Below are 20,205 nucleotides of genomic sequence, written 5' to 3'. Positions count from 1 at the left end.
TCTGGCACGGTGTAAAGGTAACATCCTCAGATGGGATCCCCTCCCTGGAGGTTGACCGAGAAGTATCGATTCTTATCCAAATTCAACTTATACCCAGAGGAGGAGCCAAAACTGTTAAGTAGTTCTGTTATTCCATCCGTAGTGGAAACCGGGTCCATAATATAACTAAACAGATAAAAGCAAATTACTGCAAATGCTGGAATCTGAAGCCAAAAGAGAAAATGCTGGAAAATCTCAGCAGGTCTGGCAGCATCTATAGGGAGAGAAAAGAGCTAACGTTTAGAGTCTAGATGACCCTTTGTCAAATCTTTGACATAGGGTCATCTAGACTCGTAACGTTAGCTCTTTTCTCTCCCTATTTGCTGCCAGACCTGCTGAGATTTTCTAGCATTTTCTCTTTTGGACAAAGAAACATATCATCTGCTTAGAAGGACATCCTATGCACCACCTCTCCCTGATTTATCCCCCTCCACTTGTCTGACGACCTCAGCGCTATGGTAAGCCGCTCCTATTCAACAGAAAACAGCCCGAGTTCAAAGCATTTGTGTGAACACGAGCAGTGGGAGCCCTATGCAGAAAACAAAACTAGGATATAAACTTTTGCCCAAATCCAAACCTCCCAAGAATCGCCCAGATATTCCCACTCCACCCTATCAAACTCCATTTTATGTCCAGGGGAACCCTCGGAAGCCTAAGGGTCCAGATAGGATCTCTGGTCGTGCACTCCCGCACTGAGAGCCTGCATGGAGCAGCTGGCAGATGTGTTCGCGGACATCTTTAACCTGTCCCTACTCCACTCCGAGGTCCCCACCTGCTTCAAGAAGACCACCATCATACCGGTGCCAAAGAAGAACCAGGCAACGTGCCTCAATGACTACCGTCCGGTGGCCCTGCCATCAATTGTAAAGAAGTGCCTCGAGAGGTTGGTCATGAAGCATATCAACTCCATAATCCCAGAACGCCTAGATCCACTGCAATTCGCATACCACAGCAGACAGCATCTCCCTGGCTCTACACTCATTCCGAGAGCATCTCGGAAACAAGGACTCCTACATCAGACTCCCATTTATTGGCTACAGCTCTGCCTTCAACACCATAATCCCAGCAAAGCTCCAAAACCTAGGACTTGGCCCCTCGCTCTGCAACCGGATGCTTGACTTTCTGACCCACAGATCAGTAAGAATAAACAACAACTCTTCCACAATAGTCCTCAATACCGGGGCCCCACAAGGCTGTGTACTTAGCCCCCTGTACACACGACTGAGTGGCAAAATTTGGTTGCAACTCCATCTACAAGTTTGCTGATGACAGAACCATAGTTGGGTTGGACCTCTAATAACAACGAGTCAGAATACAGGAGGGAGATCAAGAACCAAGAGGAGTGGTGCAACAAAAACAATAGCAATCTATCCTTCAAAGCCAGCAAAACTAAAGAGTTGGTTATTGACTTCAGGAAGCAAAGTAGAGTACACACCCCTGTCTGCATCTACAGAGCCGGGATGGAGATGGTTAGCAGCTTCAAATTCCTAGGAGAGCACATCACCAAAAATCTGTCCTGGTCCACTCACGTCGTCGCTACCACCAAGAAAGCACAGCAGTGTCTATACTTCCTCAGGAAGTTAAGGGAATTTGGCATGTCCATCCTGACTCGTACCGACTTTTACAGATGCACCATAGAAAGCATCCTATCTGGCTGCATCACAGCCTAGTATGGCAACTGCTTGGTTGAAAACCCAGAGTCGTGAACACAGCCCAGTCCAACATATGAACCTGCCTCCCATCCATTGACTTTGTCTACACCTCCCGTTGCCTGAGGAAAGCGGGCAGCATACTCAAAAGACCCCTCCCACCCGGCTTGCTCACTCTTCCAGCTTCTTCCTTTGGGCAGGAGATAAAGCCTGTGAACACGCAGAAACAGATTCAAAAAACGCTTCTTCCCCGCGGTTACCAGACTCCTAAACGACGCTATTATGGACTGGCCTGATTAATACTGCACTTCTGTATGCTTAACCAGATGCCGGTGTCATATGTATTTACATTGTGGACCTTGTGTTGCCCTTTTTATGTATTTTGTTTTGTTTTATTTTGTTTTCATGCATAAATAATCTCTTTGAGCTGCTCCAGAAAAATATTTTTCACTGTACCTCTGTACACCCGACAATAAACAAATCCAATCTAATCACGTGCAGTTCTGGTATTGAAGAGAGGGAGAAGACAACATTTAATAGCTGACTTATATTGGCCAACAATTGCCAACTCTTGACGAAGCCTGGACTTCCGAGATCACCCCTCGGAGGCAGGACTCCAATCGCAGTGCCAGCACTTTTGCGAGTAACTTAGTATCTGTGTTCAAAAGTGAAATAGGTCGATACAACCCACATTTCATAGGGTCCTTGTTTCTTATTTAATTAATTTAGAGTACCCAATTCATTTTTTCCAATTAAGAGACAATTTAGCATGGCCAACACACCTAGCCTGCACATCTTTGGATTGTAGGGGCGAAACCCACGCAAACACTGGGAGAATGTGCAAACTCCACACGGACTGTGACCCAGAGCCGGGATCGAACCTGGGACCTCGACGCCGTGAGGCAGCAGGGCTAACCCACTGCGCCACCGTGCTGCCTGGGTCCTTGTTCTTTTAGGATCAGTGAAATGGAGAATGTGCAAACTCCACACGGACTGTGACCCAGAGCCGGCATCGAACCTGGGACCTCGGCACCGTGAGGCAATAGGACTCACCCACTGCGCCACCGTGCTGTCCGGGTCCTTGTTCTTTTAAGGATCAGTGAAATTGAGGTCTGCAAAGTGTAATGGGCAACAAACCCCGGGACAAGGAGTCATTAAACATATCTATAATTAGAGGGATCAATTGTTTAGCAAACTTCTTATAAACTCAGTGGGGAAGCCATCAGGGCCAGAAACTTTACACACCTGCATCAACCCAATACATTTCCGAATTTCCTCTGGGCCCAACAGGAATTCCAACTCTTCACACCTCTCCCTCTCACTACTGGGATGGATAGCCAATTCAAAAAATCCTTCATGACTGTACTGTGCACTCGGGGCTCCGACCTGTAGAGATCCCGATTAAAATATTTCAAAAGCCGCGTTAACCTTAAGCGGGACGGAAACCAGACTGCCACTCTAGTCCCTTATCTGTACAATCTGCCCAGGAAGCTGCCTGCTGCCTCACCTGATGAGTTAAAAGACAACTGGCCTTCTCCCCATATTCATAAAATACACTCTTTAACTTTGCAGCTGGCCCACCATCTTACCGGTTGATAGTAATTAAAATTGTGTCTGCAGCTTTTTCTTGCTTGCCAGCAACTCTGAGGTTGTGGCAAGTGACTATTGATGGTCCAACTCAAGATGGAGTCCATCAGCCTCTTCCACTCCATTGTCACAGTCCTTTCCATGTGTGCTTTGTAGGAAATTATCTCCTCCCTGATAACCACCTTAAGGCTACTCCATGAAAACCAGCAACGCCTTTGCCACCTCTGATGCCACCTCTCATTCACCTGAGGAAGGAGCAGTGCTCTGAAAGCTAGTGTTTGAAACAAACATGTTGGACTTTAACCTGGTGTTGTAAGACTTCTTACTGTACCTCTGATGGAATCAGAGATTTGGGCATGGATCAATCCATCCTGGGATCTAGGACACAGTTTAAGTCACCCTTCAAGATTAGCTAATGCAAATCCAAATCAGCTTGTTAATAAAACCCACATCGTCCCACTTTGAGACGTGGACATTAACCAGGACCACCGAGGTGCCTTCCAGAGACCCACAACGGTAACATGTCTATCATTGGGGTCTGCCAAGATCGTAGCAGAAAATTTAATCCTGTATTGTCAGCGTACCACAAATCTGTTAAGTTCTTGACTCCAGTACTTATCCCAGAAGTACATCTAATTCTCGGCATATATATCTAATCGAATGTTTAATAATTTTGTTGCCAGTGCCCAGCCTTGTCGTATTCCCCTCGTATCTGATTGTCCATTTTCTAGCCTGATGCTTGCTATTTGGTACCAATTTAAACTCTAGATAAATCTCACATCTTTACTGTCAATGGCACAGTTCAGCAACATGTCAATTAACAAGGGCATACACTGACAATACAGCGCTATGTGCAGAATCAGAAGGGGCCCTACAAAATATTGTACACTAAGTGAAATCTAAACTTTAAAATATGGATTGAGTATGAACATTTGAAAGACAAAAAAAAGGTAGCTAACAGGAATGTATTGGAAGAAACTGGAGTGAAACGTAGATTGTGTCACACTGGAATAGTAGATACGCTTACATATTTAGGACAAATAATAACAGAAAATGGCAGATGTGAAGCAGGAGTTAGAAGGATAGAGAAAGCAGAAGTAATTTTGTGAAGATTGAGCATGTGTTAACATCAAGAAAGCTCAAGCTTGTAACAAGGAGAAAATTCATAAGATGATCCACTTTCCTATGTGCCTCAGAAATGAGTACAGATCTGTGGGAGAAAATAGAGGTCTTTCAAATGTGGATGCTCAAACACAAGCTGAAAAATTCAACATACAGGCCATAAGACAAAGAGATACTTGAAATTTCAACAGTGAAAATAACTCTTTAAAAAGTGACACCCTGAAAAGGAAATGTCAGTTTTTTGGCCAGTTGATCAGAGCTGAATGGCTACAGAGATCTAGGACAAAGTGCAAGGCACCAGAAAGAGGGGTCAACCGAGGTGGGGAGATGGATATCACCGAATAGTTGTAGATGAGTTCAAGTGGATGTCTGAGGATGGTGCAAGACAAATCTGGCATACTGACAGCAGATCTTCTGTGAGGAGCAGCTGCAAGCTAAGGATGGAACTACACCACATGGACTTAAGCATTTCAAGAAGACTGCTCACCACCACCTCCTCAAAAATAATTGTGGACGGACAATAAATGCTGGCCAAGCCAGCAGCATTCACATCCCATGAAAGAATTAAAAAAACAACAGCATCAGAACCGTGTATTATGAAGTGATCTTATTATAATTTAATCTTTTTTTTTGAATGGTTCCACTTGTACGAGGCTGGATAATTAATTAATTGCTGGAACAGGAGCTAATGGGTCCTGGTTTTGAATTCTAACATGATTCACTCAGCGTTTCATCTATCTGAGGTGGAAAAAATTACGAACTAGCTTTTTCAGACTTTTATGTTGTCGGTATTGGCTTCAAGGTAGCTTTCTCACCTCCCACAATTGAATTTGGCTGGCATTTCAGCACAGTACTGAGGGAATACTGACACTCGGCAATTATTGTATAGTGGATGGGATGTTAATCAAAATCCCATCTGCCCTTTTGGATGTAAAAGATCTTATAGCACTCATAAGAAGAGCAGCAAAGTGCTCCTGCTGTCCTGCCAACCATTCGCGCTTAATTGTTTGCAAGACTTTGCTGTGCAAAAATTGGCTTCCATGCTTTCTTATGTTACAACAGGCACTATACTTCACTATTTCTTTGGATTTGGAGCACTTAGGGATGTATTGAACCCCTGAAATGTTTTCAATAAATTTGCATTCTTGTTGACCCTTTTTGGTTTGTGTGAGGGTGGCCATAGGGATGGACGATGAAGTTACAGAGACTCCTGTAGTATGGGAATATTTGTCCTGAGAAACTGTTTGTTTCAAATCTCCCTTTGGGGGGGAAAAAAACACATCAGTGTGTATTAGTTCTGCGAAGTTGTGGATTGTACTTCTGTTTAACGTGAAAGCAATTTCTCGGTTTAGGATTAGATCCTGGATTTTACAGTTGAGAATCTAATGAGGGCTGTTGCCAAAAAGATAGTTTCATTGTGCACTTAAAAAAAAAAGTATTTTTACTGTAATTTCCAATTTTTACAAAACTCTCCTCAAAGCAAACAAAGGAAGAGGAAAGCAAGCCATAAGTATAAATGTTCAAAAGGTACAGTGTAAAACAGTAGACATCGTAAGAATTAGAACAAATGAGGTCGGATGAATCTGAGACAAAATTCCCAACCTATTCCCTTCATGGATATAGGACCCATCTACATTAAAACAGGATACCGGCAACATATCAGATCTGCATCGTACCTTTATAGCTTCAAACAAAAGGACAGAAGGAAAAAACAATATCCCAAGAACCCCAGAACTAAAGAGGAAATTGACTAATGCTCACAGTGCAAATCAAACTCTTCTCCAGGCCAGAACAGATAGTCGCAATATAACTGCAGAATGACAAGGTGAAGACATTTGAATAAAGATACTTTGTACAAATCATGATTTCAACATTCAGCTTAACATGGTATAAACTTATTAAATCAGGATAACCAGCGGTGCAGGACATCACACTCAAATTATTAACTTCCCTGCAAGCAAATAAATTGACAACAACTTAATTATCAGGGAGCAGTCCAGGATAACATCTGAAATGAGAGACAGTTATCAGGGTAAAGTCTTCTTCACTGATACATGAAGAAAGGAGATATCAAAGAAAAAGCAGGATCAAAGACTGTGAACACTCTTCAAGATCTTCCATGGATTCCAACGATCGAAGCACAAACACTCATTTCTTTCAACATGCCGTCTCACCCTAACGCAGGTGACCAACAATCCAAGCAGTGGGGGATGACCTGGCAGGCTTGGCCACCCCAACCTGTCTCGACCAACATCGGGAACAACATAAGACCAGGGGTTGGAAGGCCAACCCAACCCCAGGCTTCGGAAACAGGGTTAAATGAGCTCCCTGGTTCCACCAAGAACAGTGCTCTCTCTGATACAAGAACCTCTTTGTGAAATTCCAATGCCTGCACAAAAATCTCATAACTCTTGAAATTGAGCTTTGACAATCTGCACTACAGAGCCAAGACATTCGGATGGTTGAACATCATTGCTACCAGCCATCGTCTGTCGGAACACACACACGATCAGGCTGGACAGCACCACTAATGAGAATTTCCCACCCCAATTCCTTCCAGCTGCCAAAAATCAATGAGGATCAAAGCATTTTGACTTGACTCAGTAGTGCTGAAATATTGACCAGCAAATCTCAGGACATAGTAAAAACTATGTATACCAAGAAAACAAAATGTGCAAATGGATTTTAAAATCTGCTTGAAAGACCAGTAGAGCTGAAGCTCTCTAAAACATAGCCACTCATGCGTTATTGGATGCCATTTCCATGCCCTGAGAAATTTCTAGAGCCTTCTTAAAAGCAAGTATGGCTTCTTGCAACAAATGCCACTGAATGCTGTCCTCGTTAATGCCATAAATGAGTCTGTCTCAAAGCATGCCTTGCAAAACTGTTCCAAACAAGCTATGTCCAGAGAGCTGGCACAATTCAGCAGCAAAGTTAGCTACAGACTGTATCCTGTCTTCCAAAAATGGTGATGGAATTTGAAAAGTTGTACAATTACTGAGGGCTTAGGATTGTGGTGATTCTGAATGAGTGCAACAAAATCCGCAAATGAAATGTCCCCCGATTTCTGTGGTGTAGCTAAATTTCTCACTAGCTTGTAAGCCCCCCCCCCAACACACACACACGCACTAAGCTAGTGCCGTCTGTGATTCTATTTGACAAGTAAAAGTGTTCCAACCTTTCCACATATTGAGTCCAAGTTTTCGTTCTCTTTCACAAACTCACTCATAGACCAAGACCTAACATAGCCATGGTGCTGCTAACTTGTCTTCTGTTGGTATACTTAGCAAAATTTTCAATTGAAAGTGTTGAAATTGGGTTTTGTTAAAATGCTGGTTCACCAAAAAGCTGTAACTTGACCATAAAATGGTAGTCAAAATGCATTGTTAATAAAGTTAATCATTAAAGTTAATCTTTAATATAAAATAAAGTTTAAAATACTGTATGAACTCAAAAATGGGAGCAGCTTGCTAAACATTGAAGTAATAGAATTAGAACGAAGGACAATTAAATACGAATATACAGGGGTTACAACTAATGATGTCACAGCACTTAATGATGAAATTAGCAATGGATTTGAATGGGGTGGCACAGTGGTTAGCACTGCTACCTATAGAGCAGAAGACCCGGGTTCGATCCTGATCAGTGGCGGACTGGGTCTAAAAATATTGGTTGCCAGGAGACAAAGGGGGCCCACCCACAACTACAATGCTATCATTTAATTTTCATAACGAATAAATAAAATTTTCAAAAAATACATATGGAAAAAAGGGTACAATTAAAATGTTTATGGAAAAAATGTGTCTTTCTTAGTAATTACAGTGTACATGTACTGTACATATTACTGGCAGTAGATACCAAATGTAAATACAGAATGTTATAATTGAATTTTTTATTTATTTTTTAAATTTAAGTAATTGGTTGATATTTTTAAATAGTTTACTGCACAATTTACACATATAGCACAATAGAGCATTGCATGCAGTCCACTATATTAAGAGCAATCGTTTGTGTTCGCTAGATGATTGTGCGAATCTGCCAATAATTGCTTCTGCATCCAATTCATCTAACAATTCCTTTTCAATGGATAGCAACATGTATGATTCCAAATTCTCCTCAGACAGCGAATTTCTTAACCTTGTCTTTATGATCTTTAGCTTTGAAAATGTCCTCTCACATTGGACTTGAGTAACTGATAGCGTGCAGATGACTTTATAAAGTTCATAAAGGTTATCATATGCCTTGTCATGAAGTCTGTTGGATGCCAGAATTTTTAGTACACACGATGGGCAAGTGCTGCAAATTTTATAATTGTTGCAACTGGAATCCATATTCTCACCATCATTAAGCAATAGCTTTAATACATTAAAGTTTGAAGCAAAAGAAAACAATTCCAATATTACTTGATCTTTACTGATTTGTGGAAACAGCTTAATAATACCTTCCAATGCTTCATCTTCAAGGCCCTTCTCTGCAATAGTTTTAAACTTTGCTGGGTCCAAGCAGGACAAATCTTTATACAACTGTTTGTGTTGTACAAAGCGTGATTCTAATGACTGGACAATGCGATCCATTATTAGGTTAAACACATTTACTCGAAAATCAGCTAGAGAATCTGAGGAATTTCTTTCATCATCAATAAGCTCATCTGCCATTCTTTTCTTCTCCCTCTGCCTCTTAACTGGCAATGCTGTTTCCAACGCATCAATTTCCAATGTTTGATTTTCATCCATATTCATCTGTGAAATCCTGTCATTACATTTATTTACAAATTCCAAAGCCTTGCTGTGAACGTTATCAAATGTTCTTGTCTGTTCCTTCAATTTTGTTGTAGCTGAATCTACCAAACTCCATGCAGTAAACATATCTAAACCACTTTTCTGTAGATAACTTGATAACGGGGTTGTAGTTTCAGATATATACAAGTAAATGCTGTCAATATGGTTTCAAACTTTAGAAGACTTTGAAGTAAAACATTTGCTTCATGTTTTGTTTTTGCATCAAACTTTTCTAAAAAAATTATCCAAGGTGCCATCATTAACCGCACTGATATATTGCTGAGCATTTCTGACATGTGTTGTCGATTCATGTAAAGTCAAGCTCTGGCTAATACGCCTGTAGTCACTAAAGCAACGTACAAAGGGTGATGGATTACAAGTGTTGGGAAACTCAAAGGCTAAACAGTATGAACAATATAAGCATCTATTTTCTTTGTTATATGTTAGCCATTTTCTTGGGACTGAGTCATTCATAATTTTCCTCTCATACAAACGAGCATCAAATGGCAGATCATCAAGTGCTGAAGTGGATGTTCAGCAAAAAACTGTTTTAGCTTTGCTCGTGATGGATATTGGAAGATTCCAGTAATTGATCTTTCATTTTCTTGCATAGGTTCATTTACAGGATGTGCTTCAGAAACCAAGTCATTTATGCTTGAAGGAATATCTGATTCCCTGTCACTTATTGAAGCTATGCGTTCAGATGTTGCAACTACAGGGAGTACAGATACCGGAACAAGGAAGCCAGAAGAAAGATTGGGCCTGGATTGATTAGTAATGGATGCACTTGTATTTGTCTCTACATTCAAAGTAGCTCTTCTCTGTTCTTGTAACTCGCATGTCATTGCATCATCACCATGAGCATTGTTTCTAGCTTCTTGATTATTTATTGCAGAACTGGATATTGATGTGGATTGTGCTTGTGGTATTATAAACTCTGTAATAGGCCTGCATTGCTTGGTTGATTCCTTCCTTTCTGCTTCTTTTTGTTCTTTGCGTTTTAGTGACCCAGATTTATGCTTTTTCTTTTCCATGCTGGTAGGGGTAATATTCCTGAAATAAAAACTTAATTAAAAATAGCCCACATTGGGAAAAATTAATATTGATGATTGCAAGAATAACTTGAAGGAACGCCAGATAAACCCCTACTAGATAAAAAATATAAAATAACTTACTTACACTTCAATAGGCTATGTTCTTTAGTCAATACTACTGTGGCCTATGCAGCTTCAGAAGAGGAGACAATCCACTGTCCAGTGTTCACACCAGCAAGCAACTGAGACAACTGTTGAAACTTAGAAGTTTGGTCCGACTATAGTAAGACATTAAGAATGGTCCCATGACCAAAGTTAACATGTCCAGTTTGATACCAGTGTAGTGTTACAAGTCGCAACCCTTTGAATTTGCCGATCATGGCTTATCACTTCAATATCTTTGACCTCATGATTCACGGTCAAAGGTACCGCTTCTCCTTTTCGGTGACCTCACGACCCTATGTACTGCTTGATATCCTTTCAAGTTGCCGACCATCTCAAATCACGAACTGAAACTTTATCTTTAAATTCACACACTCTTGCTGAAAACGTGGATTTCCAACTATGTCCGACCCGGGTGAACCAGCCCCCCCCCCCCCTCCACTCCATTTTACATCCGTTTAACACTGCTTCGTTCCTTCATACACTGAGTGATTATTTGTTTGTTTCTTTATTGCATTTTTATTTGGTATTGCTCTTTTTAAAAGCAATTATATTTTATTAAGTTAGAATACAAATCTCAGGAAAGAAGTTAGAGATTTATTTATCTAATTAATTATGATTTTTAAGGGCCCTTCAGAGATTCACGGGCCCCTTCTTGGCTCTCCGGGCCCCAGACCGATGTACCGGCTGAACCAAGACTACTGCTTGATATCCTTTGAAGTTGCCGACCATCTCAAATCACGAATTGTAACTTTATCTTTAAATTCACACACACTTGCTGAAAACATTGGAATTTCTTTAATTATGCCCGACCCGGGCCCCCCTATTCCACATCCTTCCACTACATCCCCTGCTTCGTTCCTTTTCATGCACCAACACAAACAGGCCATGATCTCGCAGATAAATCTGCTGGAGAGAGCTGGTCAGGAGAGTCTACAACAGGACAAAGCAGTGGTGGTGTGAGCTGCTTGGGAGAGTCCACAGCAAGAAAACGATGTGCCTGGGGCTGGTTTACCACAGTGGGCTACATAGCTGGCTTGCAATGAGAACAATGCCAGCGGCTCGGATTCAATTCCCATAACGGCCTCCCAGAACAGGCGCCAGAATGTGGCTACTAGGGGCTTTTCACAGTAACTTCATTGAAGTCTACTTGTGACAATAAGTTATTATTATAATAATACTACTAATATGCTGGTGTGAGCTCCAGGATCTCTGGTGAACATCCAAGAAAGAAAAAACTGAAATCAGGAACAAAGCAGTATAAAAATGATCTCTTGAGGTGTGGCTGAAGATTGTGATGCTGGGGACTTCCTGGGGAGACTGAGATAGATCACCACTCAGCACTTTTGGCTGAAGATTTTTGCAAATGCCTCAGCCTTGTTGTTTGCACATGTGCTGGGCTCCTCCATCATTGAGGATGGGGATGTGTCTATTACTTGTTGCTTATACTGTTTGGCATCCAAGTAGTCTTGTTTTAGCTTCACCAGGTTGCTGCCTCATTTTTCAGTATGCTTGATGTTGCTCCTGGTATGCAGATAACTATATTCAGAATAATATTCTTGAAGTGCTATTCAACTGAAATGTGCAGCAAATATAATTCTGTCAAAAGTTAATGTGATTTGCTTGTTTCTTCATTATTCAACATTTTATTTCAATTTATATTTTGTACAGGTTTCTTATATTGGTCAGGACTGTGAAGGTGTTCCAGAATTTCTTGGTCGCGAGTATGGACATTTCACGAAGCGTCTAGATCTTAGTTTCAATTTATTACGGTAAGGTGCAATTCATAAGCAACATGGCTCTAGGTATAAATAACACTGTCTAAATTCAATAGAGCATCTACGTTCCATGAGTAGTATTTCCTTATACGATTGGTTATTTGTATGAAGTTAACGATGACTCTGTGACACATGTCAATTTTGTTGCAAACCACTGGTGTTTTTATGGAGTTTAGTCATCATAATGTGAACGTTGACATATTTTCTTGATCACTGAATGTTTGTGTTTGGAATACCAACTCTATGAGATTCCCCTTGTAACTGGAACACAAGTGCTATCACTTTGTTCTTGCCAGAAAAAGAAAAGAAAAAAAATTCTATATACAACTTAGCAGGTGACCTGCTGCAATTTTGACCTTAAAATGGGGAGTCAGGATTCAATTAATATATTTAAATCAGGGTCACCATTGCATTTATGACTTCCATGATTTGCTGCTCAGCCACCCACTTGTTCTGAATAGAATGCAGCTATATCTCTGTCTCCTGGAAGTTACTCAGACAAGGCTAAAAATCAAGTTTGTGGTGGATTTCTGGAAGACAGTACGAGATTAAATTCTCTGTCTCACGCTCTGCAGATGGGCCACTGGATTTTCTGCTTCCACCCATTGTCAAGCTGACAATTTATTCATTTATGCATTCTATTCAAATGAGGCTAGGTCAGCACAGGTTCATGGTGGGCTTTTGCTGCTCACCAGTGAATGGGAACATATAAAAATTGCATTCACTGTTTGCATAGTAGAGCTGTTTGAAGTAATTGTTTTAAGTACTTTTACCTGGGAACATTATAGCCGTTGATCTTAATGTGTTTACTACGCATATACACATATGAACAAGTTGGTATTAATATTAACATTGAATTGCTGGCTTAAGAGAACACACAGCATTCTATTACTTAGTTTATGAGTTAAAGTTTAAATGTATGTTGCTACTTAACGATCAAGTACCCTGTGTACAGTTTTGGTCAATGTACTGAATGAGAGACACTTGCATTAGAAACAGTTCAGGGAAGGTCCCCTGGGCTGATTTCTTGAATGAAGGAGTTGTCTTATGAGGAAAGGTTGAACATGCTTGTCTTATACTCATTGGAGTTTAGAAGAATAAGAGGTGATATTATTGAAACATGTCACATTCTGAGGGGTCTTGACAGAGTGGATGCCAATGTTTCTCCGTGGTGGTGGCTTGGGGGTGGGGAGGGGGCAGAATCTAAAACTAAGGGGGCTGAAGGATCTTAGGATAACGAAGTTTATTCAATTCAGGGTTACTGGTTGTTCTTGTACATTGCTGAAACTCAGTAGAAATTCAAGTTTAAAAACTTGTCAGGTGCAAATAAGAATTGTTTTATTTGGAGTTCATTGGTTACAACTTGAAAATCATTTAAAAGGTAGTTTGTAGACAATTTGATTTTTTTCAAAGAATCACAGGAATTATCTTCTGAGACAAGAGCCCGAACACAACTTTAAAAGTCAAAGTCTGAAAATGAAATATGAATACAGAACTATTTTCTAACTCTCTCAACTCTTTCTTTCTGTCTCTCTCAACTCTCTCTTTCTGTCTCTCGCAACTCTTTCTTTCTGTCTCTCTCTGGCTGTCTTTCTGTCTCTCTCTCTCTGTCTGTCTCAAAATGGTGGCCAAATCGTCCATGGATATACTATTTCATATCTGTCTTAAGCAATCCGATCACACTCCAATATAATCCTAATTGGTTTGAGTTTGACTCAAACACATTTGATTTGATAGCAAGCTGTCCATCTTCACTATGTAACATTACTTCCAATTGTTGCCTGCTTGCATGTTAAAGAATGCAATATTGTGCTTTATCGAAACCAGCAAAAACTGGTCTAATGCTGACCTACCTATTGCCACAATAGAGACCTCATGCTGACCTTATTACTGCAACAATGGAGACCTTATGTTATCTCGTCATGCCAAGCTGGGCATAACTTAGAAAATATAATTCAAAACTGTCTATTTCAATTCAGTCTTTTATAAAATCGTTATAATGAGAATGTTGGAATCAAATATATATATATATTATATTTGATTCGATATTTTAATTTTCCATTTATTAAAAATAAGGCAACATAGTTCATGGGATATGATTCAACCTAATCTCAAGCGGCGTGAGAATCGTACAATCCTTCATTCTTATTCCTCGTTGCCATGGATTCAACCCTTGTCCTTGGAAAAATGTAATGACCTTATCAGACTTATGTGTTAATTGCAACATGAGTTTGCAAATTATATGTTCTCTTTAATTTTAAAACTGGGAATTAATATTTATGCTTTAAGCAGCTTTTTACCTATATTAAGTGTATTAGAAATACCTGGCTTCTACAGGGGCCATAGTTTAAAAATAAAGGGTCTCCCATTTAAGACTGAGGTTCTTCTGAGTTACGTTAATTGTTGGGATTCTCTTCCTCAGAGCAGTGGAGTTTGGGCTGTTGAATATATTCAAGGCAGAGTTAGATTGTTCATTGACATGTGAGTCAAGGAGTATGGCAGAAAAGTGGACCACAATCCGATTAACCATGATCTTATTGAATGACAGAGCTAACTTGAGGGGTAAAATGGCCTACTTCTGCTCCTGTTTCTTATGTTCTTATATACCCTATTACCAACAATTTTAATGAAGGCTGTGACTCATTTTAAATAGACTGAGGATTGGCATATGCCTGTATTAATTGACTAATGTTGGCAATAGTAATTTCTTGGGACATATGCTATATTTTAGAAATATTGCAAAACTGATCAAATAATTCAATAGCTTTTTATTCTTTATAGAAGAAAGAAAATTGTTTCCATGGTGGTGAACTCCAGGTGTTCTTTCAATTATGTGCAAGTCATTTTGTGCGTGTAGTGTTTGTGCGTTTTGGTTATTATACATTTGAGAAAGCCATTGGTAACAGATATCATTGGTGAGACATGAACAATTTCATAGTTAAAAAGAAGTTGGCCCATTTTCAGGCCGTTGGCCTATTTTCAGGGTAGGATGGCAGTAGCTAGTAGATGAAGAAAGCTCAAAAGTACTTGTCAGTAGTGTGTAATAACATCACAGAAATGTTCCAGACCTGGTAAGAATGTTTGCACAATGAAGATGGACTATTTTGCCAGTGAAACATAGCTACGTTTATTTGTGGTATTTGGAATATGTCATTTGGAAGCTGCACCATTCAGTAGGCTGTAGTGTGGATGGTATTTTTCAAAAACAAATTACAGCAGCGAAAGCCCAAGAACCATACTTGCAAAACTGTAGGTGGTGATGTTTTATTTGTTTACATGCATTACTAGAAAACCTCTGGCTCCGCTGTACCATTGAAACATGCCAGTGTGAAAAGTCCAGGTAACCTAGGAAATGGCAAAACATGTTCAGAATTCAGGAAGGATATGCCATGGAGGCAAATGCAATGCAGAAAATTCTATGAAACACTGCATTCAGAGTAACAGCATTGCAACAATTACATAAGAACATAAGAATTAGGAGCAGGAGTAGGCCATCTGGCCCCTCGAGCCTGCTCCGCCATTCATGGCTGATCTTTTGTGGACTCAGCTCCACTTTCCGACCCGAACACCATTACCCTTAATCCATTTATTCTTCAAAAAACTATCTATCTTTATCTTGAAAACATTTAATGAAGGAGCCTCAACTGCTTCACTGGGCAAGGAATTCCATAGATTCACAACCCTTTGGGTGAAGAAGCTCCTCCTAAACTCAGTCCTAAATCTACTTCCCCTTATTTTGAGGCTATGTCCCCTAGTTCTGCTGTCACCCGCCAGTGGAAACAACCTGCCCGCATCTATCCTATCTATTCCCTTCATAATTTTATATGTTTCTAGAAGACCCCCCCCCCCCCCCTCATCCTTCTAAATTCCACGAGTACAGTCTCAGTCTACTCAACCTCTCCTCGTAATCCAATCCCTTCAGATCTGGGATTAACCTAGCGAATCTCCTCTGCACACCCTCCAGCACCAGTACGTCCTTTCTCAGGTAAGGAGACCAAAACTGAACACAATACTCCAGGTGTGGCCTCACCAACACCTTATACAATTGCAGCATAACCTCCCTAGTCTTAAACTCCATCCCTCTAGTAATGAAGGACAAAATTCCATTTGCCGCCTTAATCACATGTTGCACCTGTAAACCAACGTTTTGCGACTCATGCACTAGCACATGCAGGTCTCTCTGCACAGCAACATGTTTTAATATTTTATCATTTAAATAATAATCCCTTTTGCTGTTATTCCTACCAAAATGGATAACCTCACATTTGTCGACATTGTATTCCATCTGCCAGACCGTAACCCATTCACTTAACCTATCCAAATCCCTCTGCAGACTTCCCGTATCCTCTGCACTTTTTGCTTTACCATTCATCTTAGTGTCGTCTGCAAACTTGGAAAGATTGCCCTTGGTCCCCAACTCCAAATCATCTATGTAAATTGTGAACAATTGTGGGCCCAACACTGACCCCTGAGAGACACCACTAGCTACTGATTGCCAACCAGAGAAACACCCTTTAATCCCCACTCTTTTTGCTTTCTATTAATTAACCAATCCTCTATCCATGCTACTACTTTACCCTTAATGCCATGCATCTTTATCTTTTGCAGCAACCTTTTGTGTGGCACCTTGTCAAAGACTTTCTGGAAATCCAGATATACCACATCCATTGGCTCCCCATTATCTACCGCACTGGTAATGTCCTCAAAAAATTCCACTAAATTAGTTAGGCACAACCTGCCCTTTATGAACCCATGCTGCGTCTGCCCAATGGGACAATTTCCATCCAGATGCCTCGCTATTTCTTTGTTGATGATAGATTAACTGAATTAACTGAACAATGCATATTCACATGACATAAATCATAACTGAAAATATTAAATATATGCAGATCCTTAGATTCCAAGTCATTTATGCAATAATTGATATTTTATAGATATTGTTTTGGTCAGGTATGTATCTAACCTCCCAAGAGATTCATTATGCCGAGACTCTCCAAATACAGCTGACAGATCCATACATGCCAAGTTTCCTGTTGCATGGTATGGTGTGCATGCTATGGACCTGTTGCAATACACACCCTCTTTCATTTAAACTCTGAGAATATAGACAAAATTTGGCAAGACCTGAGAACTGGCAATTACATGAAACTGCTGCTGCAGTTTAGCTGGATGCAATGCATAGCTTGTCATCGTGAGCTCTGGTAATCTTATTCAGGTAGGACTACCCTAGTTCTTAAGTCATTAGTTTGTATGGCTATCTGGAACTGTCAATCGGAGGAATTGTGACCTGGGATGAGTTTTTAGATATACGAGGTCATCTATGGGAAGGTAAAGTGCCTGCTGAAAATGAGCCAGTTAAGTGATGAACCTCTCCTCCAGCTGCCGTCAGTGAGTTGGGTTAGCTGGCCAATGAACAGGAACTTGGAGACATTTAGGACCTGCCAGATTTAAACCTCTGATTACAGAGTCTGCTACTGCAAAATTATTGACTGGTCTTCAATCTTTCTTCACCATGTTGGAGCCAACTTCACTATTTCTCTTCCTCCCCATCCCGATCTGGTGTATCCCTTCATGTTATATCAAAAATGGCTGAAGGCACTGGGTACTGCAAAGACCATGGACAGTAACAGCATTCTGGTAATGGTATTCACAGAATACTACAGTGCAGAGGAGGCCCTTCGGCCCATCCAAGTCTGCACTGACTCAAGAAAGGCCCTGACGTACCCACCTAACCTCACTTGCCATCACTTGGCCCACAGCCTTGAAAGTTATGGCATGCCAAGTACTCATCCAGATAATTTTTAAAGGATGTAAAACATCCGGCCTCTACCACCCTCTCAGGCAGTGCAATCCAGACCATCACCACTTTCTGGGTAAAAAGATTTCCCCTCAAATTCCCCTAAACCTCCCACCCCTCACTTTGAATTTGTGTCCACTTGTAACTGATCTTTCAACTAAGGGGAACAGCTCCTCCCTATCCACTCAGTCCATGCCCCTCATAATCTTGTACACCTCAATCAGGTCATCTCTCAGTTTTCTCTGCTCCAAAGAAAATAACCCAAGCCATTTAAATGTTCCATTCCAGGCTCTTCTCTGCAGCCCCTCCATTGCATAGAACATTACAGCACAGTACGGGCCCTTCGGCCCTCGATGTTGCGCCGACCTGTGAAACCCCTCTAAAGCCCATCTACACTATTCCCTTATCGTCCATATGCCTATCCAATGACCATTTAAATGCGTTTAGTGTTGGCGAGTCCACTACTGTTGCAGGCAGGACATTCCACGCCCATACTACTCTCTGAGTAAAGAACCTACCTCTGACATCTGTCTTATATCTATCTCCCCTCAATTTAAAGCTATGTCCCCTCGTGCTGGACATCACCATCCAAGGAAAAAGGCTCTCACTGTCCACCCTATCTAATCCTCTGATCATCTTGTATGCCTCTATTAAGTCACCTCTTAACATTCTCTCTAACGAAAACAGCCTCAAGTCCCTCAGCCTTTCTTTATAAGATCTTCCCTCCATACCAGGCAACATCCTGGTAAATCTCCTCTGCACCCTTTCCAATGCTTCCACATCCTTCCTATAATGCGGCGACCAGAACTGCACGCAATACTCCAAATGCGGCCGCACCAGAGTTTTGTACAACTGCAACATGACCTCTTGGCTCCGAAACTCAATTCCTCTACCAATAAAAGCTAACACACCGTACACCTTCTTCTTAACAACCCTCTCAACCTGGGTGGTAACTTTCAGGGATCTATGTACATGGACACCGAGATCCCTCTGCTCATCCACACTACCAAGAATCTTACCATTAGCCCAGTACTCTGTCTTCCTGTTATTCCTTCCAAAATGAATCACCTCACACTTTTCTGCATTAAACTCCATTTTGCCATCTGTCAGCCCAGCTCTGCAGCTTATCTATGTCCCTCTGTAACTTGTAACATCCTTCAGCACTGTCCACAACTCCACCGACTTTAGTGTCATGTGCAAATTTACTCACCGATCCTTCTACGCCCTCCTCCGGGTCATATATAAAAATGACAAAAAATGCAAGTACATCTTTCCTGTAATGTGGCGACCAGAATTGTACTCAGTTCTCTAGCTGTGGCCTCACCAAAGTTCATCAGAGGGCAGCACGGTAGCAGAGTGATTAGCACAGGTGCTTCACAGCTCCAGGGTCCCAGGTTCAATTCCCGGCTTGGGTCACTGTCTGTGCGGAGTCTGCACGTTCTCCCTGTGTCTGCGTGTGTTTCTTCCGGGTGCTCCAGTTTCCTCCCCAAATCCAAGGATGTGCAGGTTAGGTGGATTGGCTATGCTAAATTGCCCTTTGTATCTAAAAAAAGGTTAGGTGGGGTTACTGGGTAATGGGGATAGGTTGGAAGTGTGGGCTTAATTGGGGTACTCTTTCCAAGGGCTGGTGCAGACTCAATGGGCCGAATGGCCTCCGTCTGCACTGTAAATTCTAAGATACTATGATACTGTTCCATCATGACCTCCCTGCTTTTGTAATCTGTGCCCCAATTGATTAAAGCCAGTGTCACATATGCCTTCTTCACCACCTTTTAAACCTGCCCTTCTGCCTTTAGAGATCGATGGACAAACATGCCAAGGTCCCTTTGTTCTTTGGAACTTCCCAGTGTTAGATCTTCCTTGTCAAATTACTCCTTCCAAAGTGTATCACCTCACACCTTTTCAGAGTGAAATTCCATCTCCCACTTATCTGCCCATTTGACCATCCCATCTATATCTTCCATAACCCAGGACACTCAACCTCACTGTTAAAAGGTAATATAATTGTATTGAAGGCTTGTATTCCAAAACTTTCTGCACCCCTAGCCAAATTGTTCCAGTACAGCTACAGCACTGACATCTACCCAGCAATGTGGAAAATCAGTCTCCCTGAGAGAGGGGATTGAGGCATCAGTCAATGTACCGATATCTCGATCATCAGTGGTGACAGAATGAGTCATCAACAATACTATCAAGTGGCAATTAGTTTTGGTTTCACCAGGGTCACTCAGCTCCTGATCTCATTACAGCTTTAGTTGA

General features: G+C 41.2%; 1 protein-coding gene across 3 annotated transcripts in view; it reads left to right on the top strand.

The window, feature by feature from the left end:
* The window catches only part of lrmda (leucine rich melanocyte differentiation associated), a 1,080,961-nt gene that overhangs the window by 6,453 nt on the left and 1,054,303 nt on the right, over positions 1 to 20,205 (top strand). For all 3 annotated transcript variants that reach the window (XM_038783193.1, XM_038783192.1, XM_038783197.1), the window contains exon 2: positions 12,043 to 12,143. In XM_038783193.1, the coding sequence (XP_038639121.1) occupies positions 12,043 to 12,143 (101 nt within the window). The remainder of the gene's footprint in view (positions 1 to 12,042; positions 12,144 to 20,205) is intronic.

The sequence above is a fragment of the Scyliorhinus canicula genome, chromosome 22 (genome assembly GCF_902713615.1).
Source record: "Scyliorhinus canicula chromosome 22, sScyCan1.1, whole genome shotgun sequence".
NCBI classification, from domain to species: domain Eukaryota; kingdom Metazoa; phylum Chordata; class Chondrichthyes; order Carcharhiniformes; family Scyliorhinidae; genus Scyliorhinus; species Scyliorhinus canicula.
Note: the sequence above shows the minus strand (reverse complement) of the source record. Positions and strands in the feature narration are given on the sequence as shown.